Source organism: Pinus tabuliformis, chromosome 5_1 (assembly GCF_031772625.1).
Source record: "Pinus tabuliformis cultivar Carrire ecotype Pingquan chromosome 5_1, CPIR1, whole genome shotgun sequence".
Lineage (NCBI taxonomy): Eukaryota > Viridiplantae > Streptophyta > Pinopsida > Pinales > Pinaceae > Pinus > Pinus tabuliformis.
The window spans coordinates 145,813,905-145,834,523 of record NC_142305.1 but is presented as its reverse complement, the minus strand read 5'-3'; the positions used below and the strand labels follow the sequence as shown (position 1 = coordinate 145,834,523).

The window sequence follows — 20,619 nt, the reverse complement described above, 5'->3', positions numbered from 1 at the left end:
ATGGTTTAAAGTAAGTATGGAATGTATATAGGGCCCATTTGGTGCTGTGAAGTACAACTGTCACAGCAGGCATTCGGCTCATTTCAACACGAGCGGGTGAGACACCAGAGCTTTTAATCATTTTCAACTTTATTTAACCACCTGTGGAAATATGATCAATCCACACAAGCCATTACAGGGAAAACAAATATGATCAGTCCACACAAGTCAAATATGATCAATCCACACAAGGCAAATATGGTCAATCCACACGTCTCCGTTGGTTAGTTAACCTCAGGTTTGTAAAGGTCTTCTTAGGTGGAGCTCAACTCTTCAGCACGAGGAGTCTTCCCAAAGGTTCAATGCATGGCATCCAAGAAAGAAATGGGCTCTTTCATAGCTGTAAAGCCTATATAAGCCCACCTATATGGTAGAGCCTGGAATGTGATCAGTTCATAAGGCCTGCAAACATTTATCTGCAGAGATCAGTTAAGCATTTAGCTAAGCCTGCTGCTGTTTGCAGGCTTACATAGCGTGATTTCTAAGCTGAGATTTGAAACTCGGCCTAGTAAATTGGTGAAGGGCTCTTTCATAGCTGTAAAGCCTATATAAGCCCACCTATATGGTAGAGCCTGGAATGTGATCAGTTCATACGGCCTGCAAACATTTGTTTGCAGAGATCAGTAAAGCATTCAGCTAAGCCTGCTGCTGTTTGCAGGCTTATATAGCGTGATTTCTAAGCTGAGATTTGAGACTCGGCCTAGTGCATTGGTGAAGTCGGCCCTAGCCTGAGACATCAATTTTAGAACTGTGAAATGATGGACTCGGGAGATTCACACTTGTTCAGCCGGGTAACCTGGTTTCTGTTTGCGATCGTGGTGATTTTGGCTATGGCACCTGTCTCTGAGGCGACGGTCCATCACCATAAATGGAAGCTCGGTTACCAAAACTGGTCTCCTGATTGTATGCAAACAACGATCATCTCCATTAACGGGCAGTATCCGGGTCCGACGATCAGAGCTCGGGAAGGAGACACCGTTGTTGTTGAAATAGAGAACAAGATGCCCACTGAAAATGTTGTCATTCATTGGCATGGAATTCGCCAGGTACCATTCGCTCTCAATCCACGTAATTTCAGACCTAATTCTCATTATGATAGATTCATTCTTTCTTTCTGTACCCACCATATATGCTCTTATAATACATAATAGTTCTGATAGGAATGCTCATGTGCTTCAGATCGGAACTCCGTGGAACGACGGAACTGCATCCATGTCTCAATGTGCGATCCTACCGGACGAGACATATATTTACAGATACGTTGTTGACAGAGTATGTTTAACACATTTTCTTTTCATGTTGGGATTCTGTAATTAGAAGACAGTGACCTAATGTAATTATGTATGCAGCCTGGCACATATTTCTATCATGGCCACTACGGTCTGCAGCGTTCGGCTGGTTTGTATGGCTCTTTGATAGTTGACTCCGCAAAAACAGAGCCCTTCGTGTATGATGGGGAACTGAGCATCATCCTCAATGACTGGTGGCATACTAGCACTTACCAACAAGCCGCGGGTCTCTCATCCAATCCTTTCGTCTGGGTTGGGGAACCTAAGGTATATCTATCGTTGCCGTTTCCTTTTCATCCAGATACTCCGGTTTGAAATTCCGATTGATTGAAACTCAAATAATAAACGTCAATTTCTGGAATGATATTGCAGTCTCTTCTGATGGAGGGCCGAGGAAAATACAAATGCTCGGCAGGCAGCAGTAAAACTTGCAACGCTACCAGCAGCCAATGTTCGGCCTACATTCTACCGGTAAAACCTGGCATTACCTACCGCCTGCGCATCGCCAGCGTAGCGTCCTTATCGGCCCTCAATTTTTTGATTCAGGTCAAATAACGCAATCATGGATCCTACGTTATTTCAACTTAATTAATTCGTAAAATGATCATTTAACTCTCTCTTCCCCGTTTTTCAGGGCCACAAGATGACCGCTGTGGAAGCGGACGGCCACTACGTGGAACCGGTGGAACTGGAGAATCTGGATGTGTACTCTGGAGAATCATACTCGGTTTTGATAAAGGCCGATCAGGATCCCACCAAAAACTATTGGGCAGCAGTGAATGTGAGAGGGCGGCAGCCCAATACGACTTCTGGTCTGGCCATCCTCAACTATCTCCCCAATCTCTCTACCAAGCTACCCACCACGCCACCTCCTCCGAGCCCTGTCTGGAACGATTATGCCTATAGTAAGTCGCTCGCCAAGAAGTTTGTGGCCCTCACCGGACACGAAGAGCCTCCCCCTATGAAACCCACCAGACAGTTGATCTTGCTAAACACTCAGAACAAGATCAATGGATTTGTAAAATGGGCCATCAACAACATATCGCTGGTTCCTCCTCCCACGCCATACCTAGCCGCCATGAAATACAAAATTCATGGCGCTTACGACGCCACGCCGCCTCCTGACGCTTACCATCCCCGAGACTACAACATCAGTATCCCTCCAACCAATCCAAATGCTATTGAAGGCAATGGCGTGTACGTATTCGCGCTGAACTCTGTGGTAGACGTGATTCTCCAGAATGCAAACACACTCAGCGCAAATCACTCTGAGATTCATCCATGGCACCTGCACGGTCATGATTTCTGGATTCTCGGCTATGGCGATGGTGTGTTCGATCCTCGAGAGGATCCCAAGAAATACAACTTGGTGAATCCTCCGCTTCGTAACTCGGTGGCGCTGTTTCCTTACGGATGGACTGCGCTGCGGTTCAAGGCAGACAATCCGGGAGTGTGGGCTTTTCACTGCCATTTGGAGGCCCATTTTTTCATGGGAATGGGGGTGATGTTTGCCGAAGGTACTGAGAGAGTAGGAAGGTTGCCTCGTTCCGCCATGGGATGCGGCCTGGCCCTTAACATGATGATGCATTACTGATCCACAGGCCTGGAATTTCAAATTTATGCTGCGTCTTATGTTGCTTGTGAAGACCTGGAATTTCAATTTTAGCTTCACTGTGAAATGGAAATTTGATGACCCGTTTTTGTGTTTTTTATGACTGTAACTTTATAATTTAAGTAAATGCAAATGCTTGAGGGTCAAATTTTTCTGTGCAAATTGTTCATGACAATTGCGAAATAGGCTTGAAGGTGAAGGTAATTATTCTAATAAAAAGATATAAGATTACTCAGTATTCTAGCTCTAAGACACTAATTTTTTTTTGATAAAATATATGTAATTTTTTTCCTATATGTTAATTAAGTCTGACCAGATAATGTCGCTATTCCAATTTTTTAGAATCTAACTTCTAACCAATCTCTCAAGAAATAATAATAAGAATAACAACTTAAATAAAACGTTTTAAATTTTGTGTACATGTCACTCTTGACATTTCAAAATTTCTTTTAGGTATCAAATAAATATTAGAAAAAAAAAAGTTCTGAACGGGAAATTCCAGGCATAATGTATGCTTAAATCAATGCATTGTGATTTATATTGAAATTTCACATTATTTAGTATCCCTTATGGCATACCTGTACTATCTATGTTCTCCCCAATGAAAAAAAAAATAGAGTACAGATTTTAAATAAAAAAAGATTTGGCTACAGCTTTACAGAAGCAACGTTGTCAGATTGTGTAAATATTGCCATCTTGCTTGTGCTTATCATTCTTATCGGGAAGTACTTTTGAGAGTAAACTTGGGATGTGCATCGTTCATATCTACATTTTCCGGTCTGCTTACTTGGATAGTAAGTAGAGCTGAAGGGATGGAATTTGGCTTATTTGGATAGTAAGCAGAGCTGAAGGGATGGAATTTGGAATTTAAGGGTCAATTGTTGGTTACAGAGTGATTTGTCGATCAATAAAATAATTATCGTCAACCAAAATTTAAAGGAACTCGAGAGACTTCACTGTCGGCGTATGGTACGTAGTAGAAGTCACGTGGTGATATAATCTGGAATACGGTCTGAGTAGCCTGACAGAAATGGAGTAGCCTGACGAGGCGACTTTCTGGCTGCCTCGACGTCTGAATCACTTTCTTGGTGGTCACAAGTGTGCCATTTCCGGCAACCTTTACCATCGCGGTCTCCCACCGTTTCCTGACTTCCAGCTGCCACGGTTTTGTCCCGTCAATATAAGCCTTGGTTTTGTCCCGTCAATATAGGAGTAGTCTTTAACGCGACTTTTTGAAAGCCTTTCCGGCGATTTTTTCCGGTGAAAATCCGGCAGTAATTTATTGGAATCCAAGTTTGATAGCTAATTTCTGCACAATGAAACCGTCCCAGGGGTTTTTCAGGGTGCTGAATCCGAATATGCAGTTAAAAAACCATTTTAACTGCAACAAATCATGATTTCATCTCAATTTCTTCCGCCGGATTCCGTCACCGGAATCTCAAAAAGTCGCATTATAGACAACTCCGTCAATATAAGCCTGATGGAGGGCAAGAGCTAACTAGCTTATTATTTGGCATTAAATGTCTGGTTATATACACTCTGGATAACACATGTTAAAATAAAAAATAATAGTGTGTATCTTATGTGGCTATCGAAAACGCATGTGCTGAGCATTTAATGCCCAATAATAAGCTTCCGACTACATGCACCCTCGATAACACACCCAGGTAATTAGATAAATAAAAAATAATAGCGTATATTTTATCGAGCTATCGAAAGCGCATGTGCGGGGCATTTAATGCCCAATGATAGGCTCCTTAGCTCTTGGCCTGATGCAGCATCCTGTTCCCATGGTTCTGCTCAGGCGTTAAATATACTTAATATAGTGGTCAACATTATGCGTTAAAAACTTTCTATTCTGGTCAACGTTATGCGTTAAAATGGTTAAAATAAAACTCCCTATACTTGTCAACGTTATGCGTTAAAATGATTAAAATGGGCATAAGAGTTAGAGAAATTAATTATAATTTGACCATTGTTTCAGAAATTTCATTGGTGAATATTGCACCAGAAGGCAAACGAAATAAATGAAAAAAAATTGATACCATGTAACCGCTAAAAGTTTGTGGGAAAAGAGTGGTTTACATGTGTTGTGAACCTCCTTGACAGAAAACATGCAATATTAGGGTCAGCCATGTGTGTACATAGCACAAAGACAACTATCTAGTTTATTTTAGTTGTTTTAAATATTAGGATCTACTTGGCTCTCAAGAAAAAACATATAAAACTAATGATAAAAATAAAAGCCCAAATACCATCTATTTGGGAACATAAAAGAATGTCAAAGTTTTATTGGCCCAAACATATAAGACTGATGATAAATATAAAAGCCTAAATCCCACCTAGTTGGAAACATAGAAGAATGTCTAGTTTTATGGGGCACGGTAGGCCATAGAAAAGTTTATACCGATAACACGGGGCCAACTAGGGTCACGGGGCCAGTTTATGCAGCTTTCACTAGACAACTTGGAGTTTAAAGGTGGACTTAGCATTAGCCTTCCAAGGTTACTCAATGATTATCAATGCAGGTTGTTTGATGGTAGGGACTTCCTTGGGCTTACCATTTTTTTTGGGTTACATCCTTGTTTTTTCTAATTTTTATTTTTTAGTTGTAATATATTTTATATAATCAAATTTTAGGACTCGCAATATGGCAAGTGCTATTTTGTAGACTATTGCAACATTAATGTGGCCTGATATAAGACATTACAACACGCCGCGCGGTGATGAGAGAGAAAAAAAAAAGAGCGGCGTGTTGTAATGTCTTATATCGACCCCATGTCAGGCCACATTAATGTTGCAATAGTCTACGAAATAGCACTTGCTCTCGCAATATTGTATATATAATATTAACGCAATCATATTAATAAATGAGATATTAATAAATGAGATTGATAAATACAAACACACTTATCTCAACCATATTTATTATTATTTATTTATAAATATTAACATTAATAATTTTATTATTATATAAAAACTATATATTATTATTATTATTAACCAATAAATAAATAATATTAATATTAATATTAAAAATAATATAAATATTAATATTAATATTAAGAATTAAAATATCAATAATTAATCACAAATAATTATTATAATTAAAAAATATTAATAATTATAAGTAATTAAAAATTAAAAATTATTAAGTATTAATTATCAATAATAATAAAAATTTTAATAATTGAATTAAGGCTTCTGTGATCTATATCAAGATGAACCATACTAGATGGAACGTGTTTACAAATGAATTTTGATGTGATTATTGCATAAAACTTGTCTTAATTTTTTTGTTGTTGTAATAATTATAAATTATTAATAATTATAATGGTTAATAATTAATAATACTAACCATATTTTTAAATGTGGTTGATATACGCTATTGATATTAATAAATATATAAATATAATAATCATTATATTATACAATATTATTATCATTATATTATAAATATTGATAATAAACGCAAGGGATTGATATTATAAAACCCTAAGTATTAATATTGCAAACCCAAGGTATATAAATCCTAAGATAAATACTATAAACCCAAGGAATTTATATTATAAACTTAATGGATTATAAATCCGAGAGATTTGTATTAAACCCTAGGATTAATATTATAAACCATATCAAAAATATTATTCCCTAGAAATATGAACACTTATATTAATAAACACAAGGGATTGACATTATAAATCCAAGACACTAATAAACCAAAGGGATTAATACTAAATATTAAACCCATGAGAATAATATTATAAACCCAAGGTTTATAAACCGTAAGATCAATATTATAAGCCCTATAACAAACATGGTTGACCATGGTTAACCATGGTTGATTTTGATACCACGACAATCTTTGTCACAATGCAACGTTTGACCATGGTTTACCATGATTGATTTTCATATTGAGAGAATCTTTGTCACAATGTGATGTTGGACCATGGTTGATTTTCGTATTAAGACAATATTTGTCACAATGTGACATTGGACCATAGTTGACCATGGTTGATCTTCATTTAGAGACAAGCTTTGTCATAAAACGACGTTGGACCATGGTTGATTTTCATTTGGAGACAAGCTTTGTCACAAAGCGACATTGGACCATGGTTGATCATGGTTGACCATCATCAAACATGGTTAACCATCATTGATTTTGATATTGAGACAATATTTGTCATAATGCGACGTTGGACCATGGTTGAACATGATTTATTTTCATAAGTGAGATAATATTTGTCACAGTGCAGCGTTGGACCATGGTTGACCATGGTTCAACATGATTGACCATGCTGACCATGGATGATTTTCATATTGAGACAATATTTGTCACAATGTGACTTTGGACCATGGATGACCATGGTTGTCACAATGTGACGTTGGACCATGAGACAATCTTTGTCACAATGTGACCATGGTTGACCATGGTTGATTTACATATTAAGACAATTTTTGTCATAATGCAATACTGGATTATGGTTGACCACAATAGACGATGATTGACCATGGTATACGATGGTTTACCATAGTTGATTTTCATATTGAGATAATCTTTGTCACAATGTGATGTTGGACCTTAAACCCTTAGATTAATAAACCCAAGGGCTTGATATTTTAAACCCAAGGTACTAATAATACTAAAAACCTAAGGCATTATAAACCCGAGGGAATAATATTAATCCCAAAGGATTAATATTATAAACCCAAGGTATATAAACCCTAAGATAAATATTATAAAACCTAAAAATAAGCATGGTTGACCTTGGTTGATTTTCATATTGACACAATCTTTATCACAATGCGAAGTTGGACCATGGTTAACCATGATTGATATTCATATTACAATACAACATTGAACCATGGTTGACCATGATTGATTTTCATATTGTGACAATCTTTGTCATTATTTTTCACAATCGGAACCGGTGGAACTGGAAAATATGAATGTATACTCCGGAAAATCATACTCGATTTGATAAAGGCTGATTAGGATCCCACCAAAAACTATTGGGCAGCTGTGAATGTGAGAGGGCGGCAGCCCAATACGACTACGGGTCTGGCCATCCTCAACTATCTCCCCACCCACCACGACGCCTCCTCCGAGCCCACTCTGGAATGATTATGCCTATAGTAAGTCGCTGGCCAAGAAGTTTGTGGCCCTCACCGGACACGAAGAGCCTCCCCCTATGAAACCCACCAGACAGTTGATCTTGCTGAACACTCAGAACAAGATCAATGGATTTGTAAAATGGGCTATCAACAACATATCGCTGGTTCCTCCTCCACGCCATACCTAGCCGCCATGAAATACAAAATTCATGGCGCTTACGACACCACGCCTCCTCCTGACGCCTACCATCCGCGACACTACAACATCAGTATCCCTCCAACCAATCCAAATGCTGTTGAAGGCAATGGCGTGTACGTATTCGCGCTAAACACACTCACTGCAAATCATTCTGAGATCCATCCATGGCACCTGCACGGTCATGATTTCTGGATTCTCGGCTATGGCGAGGGCGCGTTCGATCCCCTAGAAGATCCAAAGAAATACAACTTGGTGAATCCTCCGCTTCGTAACACAGTGGCGCTATTTCCTTACGGATGGACTGCGCTGCGGTTCAAGGCAGACAATCCGGGAGTGTGGGCTTTTCACTGCCATTTGGAGGTCCATTTTTTCATGGGAATGGGGGTGATGTTCGCCGAAGGTACTGAGAGAGTAGGAAGGTTGCCTCATTCCGCCATGGGATGCGGCCTGACCCTTAACATGATGATGCATTACTGATCCACAGGCCTGGAATTTCAAATTTATGCTGCGTTTTATGTTGCCTGTGAAGACCTGGAATTTCAATTTTAGCTTGACTGTGAAATGGAAATTTGATGACCCGTTTTTGTGTTTTTTTATGACTGTAACTTTATAATTTAAGTAAATGCAAATGCTTGAGGGTCAAATTTTTTTGTCCAAATTGTTCATGACAATTGCGAAATAGGCTTGAAGGTGAAGGTAATTATTCTAATAAAAGGATATAAGATTACTCAGTATTCTAGCTCTGAGACACTAATTTTTTTTTTATAAAATATATGTAATTTTTTTCTTATAAAATATATGTTAATTAAGTCTGACCAGATAATGTCACTATTCCAAATTTTTTTCCCATTCGTATTTGTGTTTATAAGAATCTAACTTCTAACCAATCTCTCGAGAAATAATAATAAGAATAACAACTTAAATAAAACGTTTTAAATTTTGTGTACATGTCACTCTTGACATTTCAAAATTTCTTTTAGCTATCAAATAAATATTAAAAAAAATGTTCTGAACGGGAAATTCCAGGCCTAATGTATACTTAAATCAATGCATTGTGATTTATATTGAAATTTCACATTATTTAGTATCCCTTATGGCATACTTGTACTATCTATGTTCTCCCCAAAGAAAAAAAAATAGAGTACATATTTTAAATAAAAAAAGATTTGGCTACAGCTTTACAGAAGCAATGTTGTCAGATTGTGTAAATATTGCCATCTTGATTGTCCTTATCATTCTTATCGGGAAGTACTTTTGAGAGTAAACTTGGGATGTGCATCGTTCATATCTACGGGACCATATTAACGCAATCATATTAATAAATGAGATTGATAAATACAAACACACTTATCTCAACCATATTTATTATTATTTATTTATAAATATTAATATTAATAATTTTATTATTATGTAAAAATTATATATTATTATTATTATTATTAACCAATAAATAAATAATATTAATATTAATATTAAAAATAATATTAATTTTAATATAAATATTAAGAATTAAAATAATAATAATTAATCATAAATAATTATAATAATTAGAAAATATTAATAATTATAAGTAATTAAAAATTATTAAGTATTAATTATCAATAATAATAAAAATTTTAATAATTGAATTAAGGATTTTGTGATTTATATCAAAATGAACCATACTGGATGGAACGTGTTTACAAATGAATTTTAATGTGATTATTGCAGAAAACTTGTCTTAATTTTTTTTGTTGTTGTAATAATTATAAATTATTAATAATTATAATGGTTAATAATTAATAATATTAACCATATTTTTAAATGTGGTTGATATACGCTATTGATATTAATAAATATATTAATATAATAATAATTATATTATAAAATATTATTATCATTATATTATAAATATTGATAATAAATGCAAGGGATTGGTATTATAAACCCTAAGTATTAATATTGCAAACCCAAGGTATATAAATCTTAAGATAAATACTATAAACCCAAGGAATTTATATTATAAACTTAATGGATTATAAATTCGAGAGATTTGTATTAACACCTAGGATTAATATTATAAACCCTATCAAAAATATTATTCTCTAGAAATATGAACAATTATATTAATAAACACAAGGTATTGACATTATAAATCCAAGACACTAATAAACCAAAGGGATTAATACCAAATATTAAACCCAAGGGAATAATATTATAAACCCAAGGTTCATAAACCGTAAGATAAATATTATAAACCCTATAACAAACATGGTTGACCATCGTTAACCATGGTTGAATTTGATATCACGACAATCTTTGTCACAATGCAACGTTTGACCATGGTTTACCATGATTGATTTTCAGATTGAGAGAATCTTTATCACAATGTGACGTTGGACTATGGTTGATTTTCGTATTAAGACAATATTTGTCACAATGTGACATTGGACCATAGTTGACCATGGTTGATTTTCATTTCAAAACAAGCTTTGTCACAAAGCGACATTGGACCATGGTTGATTTTCATTTGGAGACAATCTTTGTCACAAAGCGACATTGGACCATGGTTGATCGTGGTTGACCATGTTTGATTTTCATATTGAGACAATCTTTGTCACAATGCAACGTTGGACCATGGTTGACCATGGTTGATTTTCATATTGAGACGATATTTGTCATAATGTAACATTGGACCATGGTTGACAATGATTGACCATGGTTCACAATGGCTGAAAGTGGTTGACCATTGTTGATTTTCATACTGAGACAATATTTTGTCACAATGTGACATTGGACCATGGTTGACCATGATTACATACCCAATTGATCTATATTAAACCCTAGGATTAATATTATAAACCCTATGAATAATATTATGCCTTAAGAATATGAACCTAAAGATTAATAAAACCAATGGATTGATATTATAAACCCAAGAGAATAAGAAACCCAAGGGATTATAAACCCAAGTGAATAAAATTAAACCCAAGACATTAATATTATAAACACAAGGTGTATAAACCCTAAAATAAATATTATAAATTCTAAAATAAACATATTTGACTATGGTTCAGCATGGTTGATTTTCGTATAGAGGCAGTCCTTGTCATCATACGATGTTGGACCATGGTTGACCATGATTGATTTTCATATTGAGACATTCTTTGTCACAATGCAATTAATAAAACTAAGGGATTTATAAACCCAAGGAATTTATATTATAATCCAAATGGATTATAGACCCAATGGATTTACATTAAACCCTAGAATTATTATTATAAACCCTATCAGTAATATATACCCTAAGAATAGAAACACTTACATTAATAAATCCAAGAGTTTGATATTATAAATTCAATGCACTAATAAACCAAAGGATTTAATACTAAACACCCACGGGAATAATATTAAACCCAAGGGATTAATATTGTAAATTGAAGGTATATAAACCTTGAGATAAATATTATAAACCCTAAAACAAACATGGTTAACCATCATTGATTTTGATATTGAGACAATATTTTTCATAATGCGACGTTAGACCATGGTTGAACATGATTTATTTTCATATTGAGATAATATTTGTCATAGTGCAGTGTTGGACCATGGTTGACCATGATTCAACATGATTGACCATGCTGGACCATGGATGATTTTCATATTGAGACAATATTTGTCACAATGTGACTTTGGACCATGGATGACCATGGTTGTCACAATGTGACGTTGGACCATGAGACAATCTTTGTCACAATGTGACCATGGTTATTAACCATGGTTGACCATGATTGATTTACATATTAAGACAATTTTTGTCATAATGCAACACTGGACGATGGTTGACCACAATAGACGATGATTGAACATGGTATACGATGGTTGACCGTAGTTGATTTTCATATTGAGACAATCTTTGCCACAATGTGATGTTGGACCTTAAACCCTTAGATTAATAAACCCAAGGGCTTGATATTTTAAACCCAAGGTACTAATAATACTAAAAACCTAAGGCATTATAAACCCAAGGGGATAATATTAATCCCAAAGGATTAATATTATAAACCCAAGGTATATAAACCCTAAGATAAATATTATAAAACCTAAAAATAAGCATGGTTGACCTTGGTTGATTTTCATATTGACACAATCTTTATCACAATGCGAAGTTGGACCATGGTTAACCATGATTGATATTCATATTACAATATGACATTGGACCATGGTTGACCATGATTGATTTTCATATTGCGAAGTTGGACCATGGTTAACCATGATTGATATTCATATTGCGACAATCTTTGTCGCAATGCGATGTTGGAACATGGTTAACCATGATTGATATTCATATTGCGACGATCTTTGTCACAATGCATCATTGGACTATGGTCGATCATGGTTGACCATGGATGAGCATGGTTGTCACAATGTGACGTTGAGCCAAAAGACAATCTTTGTCACAATGTGACCATGATTATTAACCATGGTTGACCATGATTGACTGTGGTTAACCAGGGTTGATTTTCATATTGAGACAATATTTATCACAATGTGTTGTCGGACCATAGTTTATTTTCATATTGAGACATGATTTGTCACAATGTGACGTTGAACCATTGTTGACCGTGGTTAACCATGATTGACCCTATTTGACCAATGTTGACCATGAATGACTATGGTTGACCATCATTGACCATGATTGACTTTCATATTGATAAAATCATATAATAACCGTAAGATAAATATCATAAACCAAGGTATATAAACCCTTTGATAAATATTATAAACGTTAAAATAAACATGGTTAACCATGTTTGTTCATGGTTGATTTTTGTATTGAGGCAATCTTTGTCACAATCCGATGTTGGACCATGTTTGAGCATAAATGATTTCCATATTGAGACAATCTTTGTCATAATTCAATGTTAGAACCCGCTTGACCCTGGTTGATTTTCATATTGAGACAATCTTTGTCACAATGTAATATTTGACCACGGTTGACCATGATTGATGATGGTTGACAATGATTGACCATTGTTTATTTTTATATTGAGCCAATATTTGTCACAATGCGATGTTGCACCATGGTTGACCATGATTTTAAACCCAAGGGATTTATATTAACCCTAGGATTAATATTATAAACCATATGAATAATATTATACCCTAGTAATATGAACCCTTAGATTGATAAATTGAAGGGATTGATATTATAAACCCAAGAAATAATACTAAAAACTGAAGGGAATGATATTAAACCTAAGGGATTAATATTATTAACCCAAGATATATAAATATAAATATAAATATTAATATTCCATTGAGTTTAATAATATTGAGGGTTATGGTTCTCATATTTACTCTTACCAATCCAAAAGTAAGTTAAAATTATTCCCTCTTCCTTATTATTTTTTTCAAATATAAATTATATTTAAACATTGACTATAAAGAGTGACATTGTTTGGCTAATGTGGTGGACGACGCTTAATTATCAATATTAAAGAATAATAATGTTAAATAGTGAACACTTATTAATATTATTAATAAAATTATTAAACCTTAATATTAATTATTAAACATCAATATTAACATTAACATACACCTTGAGTGGGCCTAATGGTTAAAAGCATGTGTCTCCTCCTAAGAGGTCACAGGTTCAAAACAGAGGGGGGTAGAGTATGTATGCCTTCGTAGACTTAGCAGTCAAATCGCTATGAGAAGGTGGGTCCCTTGTCCCACAAACAAGGGGGTCTCATACACCAATTTGGTGTCTGGCTTAGCCATGACCTTAAAATTTGATAATAATAATAATAATATTAAACTTATTAATAAAATGTTTAGTAATTAATATTAAACTTTAATATTAACTACTAAACATTAATATTAACATTAACTTATTATTAATATTAACATTAACTTATTATTAACCATTAATATTAGAGGTTGAAGATGTTAGAACTCTAGAACAAATGGAGTTTGGAAAAGTTATGATAAAGGGGGCTTCCAATATTGGGCTCGCACATGGTCGTGAGAGTTCAGAAAACCAAGGGCGCAGAGTAATTAACAAAGGAAGAATGGCCCCCGACATGAACAAAGTGCCTTAGCACCTTAATGATGAGTTGCAGGTCATAACCCTCAGTCCTGTGGAGGATAAATGCTTAAGGATCTCAGCGGCAGAGCAGTATTGGAACACTACACCACCGTGAAGTTGCGATATGAATTATCTCCGATAACACAATACATATAATTAAAGGGGTATGGGTCGACAACTGCGAAACTTAATGCAGGAACAAAGGAGTTATTATATTGAAAGGGGATAAACATGCAGACTACTTCGTGTGCACAAATGGTTGTATTAAATTAGAATAGAGTGATCACCTCTGTGATCTACCGAAGATCTATGGAGTGATAAATGAGATTGGGACTCTCGGAGAAGGGTGCAGGTCACCTGAGAAATAATTTCTTAGCATGAGAGCTCTATAAAGTTAGACTATGGAGAACTACAAGGTCCATCTCTATTTTGGGTACAGTGATAAGAAACCACCAAAAGACACATGAGAGGCAAGGGGAGCCATGCCTAAGAACATTTGGGCAGCTAAAGGATAGACAAGAAAGATTGCCTTGCGTAGAGTGCCTTAGTGGAACAAAAACAATCACTGGCAATGAAGAAGATGGGGGATTTGAGCAAATGTGTGAGCGTGTTTTGTTGTGAGTGAAGCACATCATGACAAAGAGGTTGAAGCACCTGAGAGGACTCTGTCTAATAGAGCAGCAAGAGTAGCGAGAGGGTTGTTTGAATAATTGCAAGGGTAGTGTTGAAGAGAAGTCAGTGAAGAGCCCTTGACAGTGAAGGCAAAGCACAGAGGAATTGTTTCTGTGAGCAGCAAGAGAAGATCTGCTGCAAGTGAGCATAGAAGGCTGAGTGAAAAGGTTGAATTTGCAAACAACCATTTATTGGTATTTTACTTGTATGATTGTATGACTCTGTTCTCAGTTTGAAAATTGCATGAAATAATAGAACAATGTCAACGGCAGGTTGGTTCCTCTTGGCAAGTTGGTTCTTGCTAACCAAAGGGCAGGTTGGTGCCTCATGGAACATTGGTGCTTGCTAACTAAAGGGGGTCAGTGCCTCCTGTGAGTGGATGCTCACAAACAAATAAATGTAATTAAGTGGGTGCTTAATTTACATCATAAACAAAAAACAAATTGGTGTTTTTTTCCCTCTGGGTTTCCACGTGAAAAACACTATGTCAAATGTGTGTTGCTCATGTGATTGTTGTTTGAATATGTGTGTTTGAAATATTGTTGGTTCACTTTTTTGTGAATGAATGCTCTCACAAGTTAAAGAATATAAGAAGGGATTGTAAGCATAATAATAAAAAGAAAAAGAGTTTCTTAATTATTGATTCACCCCCCAAGCAATTCCTTATTTCAACAATTGGTATCGGAGCCAAGTTCCTTCAACAAACAATTTAAACAAGTGTGGAAGGTAGATCTATAAGGAATTATGTCTAGGAAAGAGAGTCAAGAAGCTTAGTAAAGTATAATACACTACAAGAAAAAAGGACATTGGTGAGGGGCGAAAAATGTAACCATAAGCTCATTGGTGATGGTCAAAAGAGCCTTCGTCACCAAAAACTGAACGTCACCAAAAGTGGCATCACCAAAAGTATAGGTGTTGTGGTGACATTAAAAGACCGTCACCAATAATGATTTATAATGACGGATAGTGACCGTCACCATTTCATATGAACAATGGTGATAGACCATAGCCTCTGTCACAAAAAACTGAAAGTCACCAAAGATGGCATTGCCAAAACTATAATTGTTGTAGTGACATTCAAAGTCCATCACCAATAATGATTTATAATGACGGATAGCGACCGTCACCATTTCATATGAGAAATGGTGATGGACCATAGCCTTGGTCACCAAAAACTAAACTTCACCAAAGGTGGCGTTGCCAAAAGTATAGGTGTTATGGTGACATTCAAGGTCTGTCATGAATATTGATTATAATGACGGATAGTAACCGTCACCATTTCATATGAACAATGATTTATTGTGATGGATCTTTCATAGTCATCACTATTGGTGCATATATATGGTGATGTTTGTTGACTGTCACCAAAAGCCACATTGCCAGAAGTATAGGTGTTGTGGTGACATTCAAGGTCCGTCACGAATAATGACTATAATGACGGTCAACGACCATCACCATTTCATATCAACAACAACAATTTATGGTTACAAACCTTTGAGGGTCGTCACTATTGATGCGTATATATGGTGGCGTTCATTGACCGTCACCATTTCATATTTTGGTGAGGGTCGAAAAATTTCACCAATGCTCATTGGTGATGGTCAAAATAGCCTCCGTCACTAAAAATTGATCGTTGTCAATCCATATGGATGTCAAGGCATGATGGAATTGAACCACCAACCTCCTGCTTGTAAAGCAGGTGCTCTTCCATTGAGCTAGCACCCTTTAAAGAATTAGACTTTGAAACTTCATAAATTGTAAATTCTACAACTTTTAATAAATTAAAGTCTCAACAATATTTTACTAAACAAGTAAAGCAGCATCGAAGCTTCATGTCCCTACCTAATGGTTATTGAAGTTTTTAAAAGTGGGTGAACGAAAAAATAGTTATATATAAGAGAATCAATATGTTCAGTTGAATACTCAATTAGAAGTAAAACTCTGAAGACATTTATAACCTATAAATGACCTATAAATAGCAAATGCACCAAATATTGCAAAGGAAATGTCATAAGTGGATAGCATATGGAAGAAGAGCATTGATGAAGACAGATGCAATATTTTATAGGTTGAGTGAAAGAAAAATCTCAATGTTGTTGTTGTTTGGTGTTTAGATATCTAAATGATATCTAAACTTCTGTGCAAATGTAACACGGATCTCTGGAAACCATGAACAACATATATATATATATATATATATATATATATATATATATATATATATATATATATATATATATATATATATATATATCTAGTAAACATTTTTGCTTATTAGATTTTATGTTGCAAATAATATGTCTAGACGAGACACTATTTGCCTGTTTCCTCCCCGTCTGTTGTTCCACGTATATTTACCATTAATTGTTGGGATATCCACCAGGTGAACCTCTTCTTGGATATCCTTAAATTTCTCCATTTATAGCTTCTCCCTTTGCATTCCTCCTTTTTTCTCCTCTAATGTTGTTATCATGTTGAAGTCACTTGCTAACAACCATAGATATTCCTCATGCATTTGGTTTACAATCTTTATCCTTTGGAGGAAGTTTCCTTTTCTATTGGGATGTGTGGGCCATAAACTGCAGAGAGCAAGAACCAGCCTTTATTTCTTATGAGGCAGAACCGTCCTGTGAGGATGCGTTGCATGCCTATCCAATAGTCTACAATTACCTCTATTGGATTCCACAAAATTGATATCCCTCCTGCGCTTCCTCTTGCATCTATTGCCATACCCTCATACCTCGGTTTCATCTTACTTAGGATTTATTCTAGTTTCCTTCTCATGATCTTAGTTTCTTGAAGAAACATGAATTGAGGTTTCTCTTTTCTCAGTCTCTCTGCTAAGTATCTCTATTTTCCTCGGCTATTTAGGCCTCTTATGTTCCAGGATGTTACTATCATTGGGAAACTTTATTTAATTGTTGGTATACCGCTGACAACGATACCATCCTACCTGTGTTCACCAACATTTCTCCCATTATCTGTATAGATTCCGCTAGGTTTCTCTGACCCCTTTTCTTCCACCCTTTTGCTTTGTTTTGATACTCATGGGGGTTTTCCAAGTGCATCCCTAGTTGTTCTACGATCTCGACCTGTCCTTGTCCTTACTTGGCTTGATATTGTTGGAAAGTCCCTTTGTAAAGTCTCTTTTGGTCTGCCGAAATGAATCTTTCATCTAAGTGTCTCCATTCATTCAACAATTTCTTCAATACTTCTTCTTCCATGCTAAGCTCCTCACCCTTGCTAGGGTCGATTTCCATTATGGTGGTTTCCATACCTACCTGTTCTTCTTTGTCTTCTTTGTCTAGGAGTTCTATTTGGGCTTTCCTCTTGGGTGTTGGTTTGGGTTGACTAGAGCTTCTCTCTTTTCCTTTTTCCTGGTAATCCATGTATTGGGTCTCGCTTTCTTCTTCTTCTTCCACCTGTAATACTTCAAAAAAAAATTTACTACTTGACTAGGCTTGGTGTTCTTTTCCTAGGTTATGGAGTTCCTTCGGTTGCCTCCTCTTGGTTTTAACTTCTTGGAACCCTTCCTTGCCATCCTGTGGGTTCTTCTGTTGCTTTTCCTTATTCTCCATTGCCTCCAGGTTCAGTGGGAATTCCTTGAACAAATGGCCATATTCATGGCACCTTTGGCATCTAAACGAGATATGTTCATAGTCTAAGGTCTGATGCCAAACCTCCTCATGGTATTCAAGCTCCACAGATTCGGGTATGGGTTCTGCTATGTTCATATATACACAGATTCTCACATAGGATATATATCTGCCTCTTTTTGTTGTTTCTGCTATTTTGACAAATTTTCCTATCGTATTCCCAATGCCCTCTAATATTTATGGCTCTCAAAAGTCCATTGGGAGGCCAAACAATCTTACCCATACCGAGGCTGCCAGGAATTTCTCCTTGTCGGGGTCATAACATTCCTCCCAGTATCTCATGAACAAACCAACATTATAGTGGAAATAGGGACCATTTTCAAATACCCTTTCTTTATATTGCAGGTTTGAGAAGATTACCATAAAGAATCCTCTGGCTCCTAGCTTAAGTTTGATATGGCCCTTGGGTTGCCATTTTTGTTGTATCCACTTGATAGGGTCTTTCTCCATCGGTCACACTCATATGAACTTGCAGATCAACACGTGGTCCTTCATGAAGCTTATGTATCTCTCCAATTTGTTCATCGGGATGATGAATCTTGGTTTCTTTGCTGCACATGGTAGGAATTTTCCCCTGCTACGAGCCTGCCACCACACCCCAAGGACAGGTCCATTCGTCTAGTTTGTTACCTCCGCTTGTAGCTGGGTGCTTAGATTCTAGTGGGAATTCCTTGCCGCAACATCCCGGTAGGAGGGGATCTCACCCCCCCCCCCCCCCACCCAACTTCCTCTGTCATTCCGGCGTGGCGGGTGTCCCCCTGGTTTGTAGTGCTGCTGGTGTCGTAAGAGGATCAGGTTCATGACTAAGATAAGTTCATGGCAGAGTCACGGGTCTGCTAGGGTTACAGAGAAGTTTTTCTTCATTCTTTTTGTATTAGGCTAAGGAAAAAAATTAAAAAATATATATATTTTAATATGTTATATAAATGAATATAGTGTGGTAGATTGATTCAGAAGTCAGTAAGATGGGAAGGGAGATCGGTACCGAAAGTTTGTAAAGATGGTGGCAACTATATCCTGAAGGGAACATGTGAAACCTTCCACTTATCATTCCTTGGGGAATTTGGATAGCAAGGAATAATTGTATATTCATGGAATAGATTTCTCATTTTGGGAACATAACAGTTAGATGCGTGTCAGTCTACTCCAGTATTCCTGAGCCAAATAGAGAGGACATCCCCCGACCAGTAAGAGAGGAGTATATTAAGGAAGGAGTCCCCTGGGCATATTTCGATGGGGCATCCCAAAACAATAGAAGTGGAGCGGGTCTGGTAATCTACCTAAATCAGAACAGATGTCTAAAAGCCTCGGTGGGACTGGGGAATGGAACAAACAATTTTGCAAAATTATCAGCCCTCAAACTACTTCTTTGTTGGCTTACCCATTTAGGTATTCTCACGGTTCAGATCTTCAGGGACTCTTTGAATATCATTAAATGGTTCAATGAAGAGAGCAGATGTTAGAATTACATTTTATCACCCTTACTAGAAGAGACAAAACATTTAAAGCATTTTTTTAATGAGTTTTCTTTATGCCACAGGGAACACAATGTTGCAGTAGACCAACTTTCTAAAACAGGTTTGCAACAAGATTTGGATAGTTGGAGAATAGAGGAGGCAGACCAAGACGAGATCCGTGTGTTGGATCAGAGACATATGCATAGCCTTCAGTTGCTGTCTCACTGTCTTATTATCAAACAATGATTTTTGTTTTTGTTTTTATATATGTATGCTCAAAACAATTCAATTACTTTGCTCTTACTTCTTACACTTATAGTTGATGACACTCCTGTTTGGGCTATTTTCCTCACTGAGGAGGCCCGGGGGTGACTCAACAAACAAATATGGGTGCTCAAACTTTTGGACATATGTTGTTTTTGTCAAGAAGCTGATCAAAGGGGTTGTTTTCCTCATAAGAGTAGGCTTGTTAACAACTGATCGATGAAATCTTAAGGTTTTAAGGATGAT

The 20,619-nt window shown here is 36.2% G+C and overlaps 1 protein-coding gene and 1 pseudogene across 1 annotated transcript; both read left to right on the top strand.

Moving 5' to 3' along the window:
* The first annotated feature begins 486 nt into the window (after window positions 1-486).
* On the top strand, window positions 487-3,109 carry LOC149163841 (L-ascorbate oxidase-like). The gene is made up of 5 exons (XM_089430818.1): window positions 487-1,085; window positions 1,219-1,311; window positions 1,389-1,595; window positions 1,701-1,874; window positions 1,963-3,109. Exons 1-5 carry the CDS (start codon window positions 795-797, stop codon window positions 2,920-2,922), a joined length of 1,725 nt encoding a protein of 574 aa, XP_089286944.1. The 5' UTR covers window positions 487-794; the 3' UTR covers window positions 2,923-3,109.
* Window positions 3,110-7,886: 4,777 nt separating this feature from the next.
* LOC149163840 (L-ascorbate oxidase pseudogene) lies at window positions 7,887-8,731 on the top strand (annotated as a pseudogene).
* Window positions 8,732-20,619: the final 11,888 nt, after the last annotated feature.

Bases quoted from the DNA above. Each gene is read 5' to 3' on its own strand.
- LOC149163841 (XM_089430818.1), top strand. From the start codon at position 795: ATGATGGACTCGGGAGATTCACACTTGTTCAGCCGGGTAACCTGGTTT. The intron at 1,312-1,388 runs GTATGTTTAACA...TTATGTATGCAG, and splicing joins ACAGATACGTTGTTGACAGA to CCTGGCACATATTTCTATCA. The intron at 1,596-1,700 runs GTATATCTATCG...ATGATATTGCAG, and splicing joins TCTGGGTTGGGGAACCTAAG to TCTCTTCTGATGGAGGGCCG.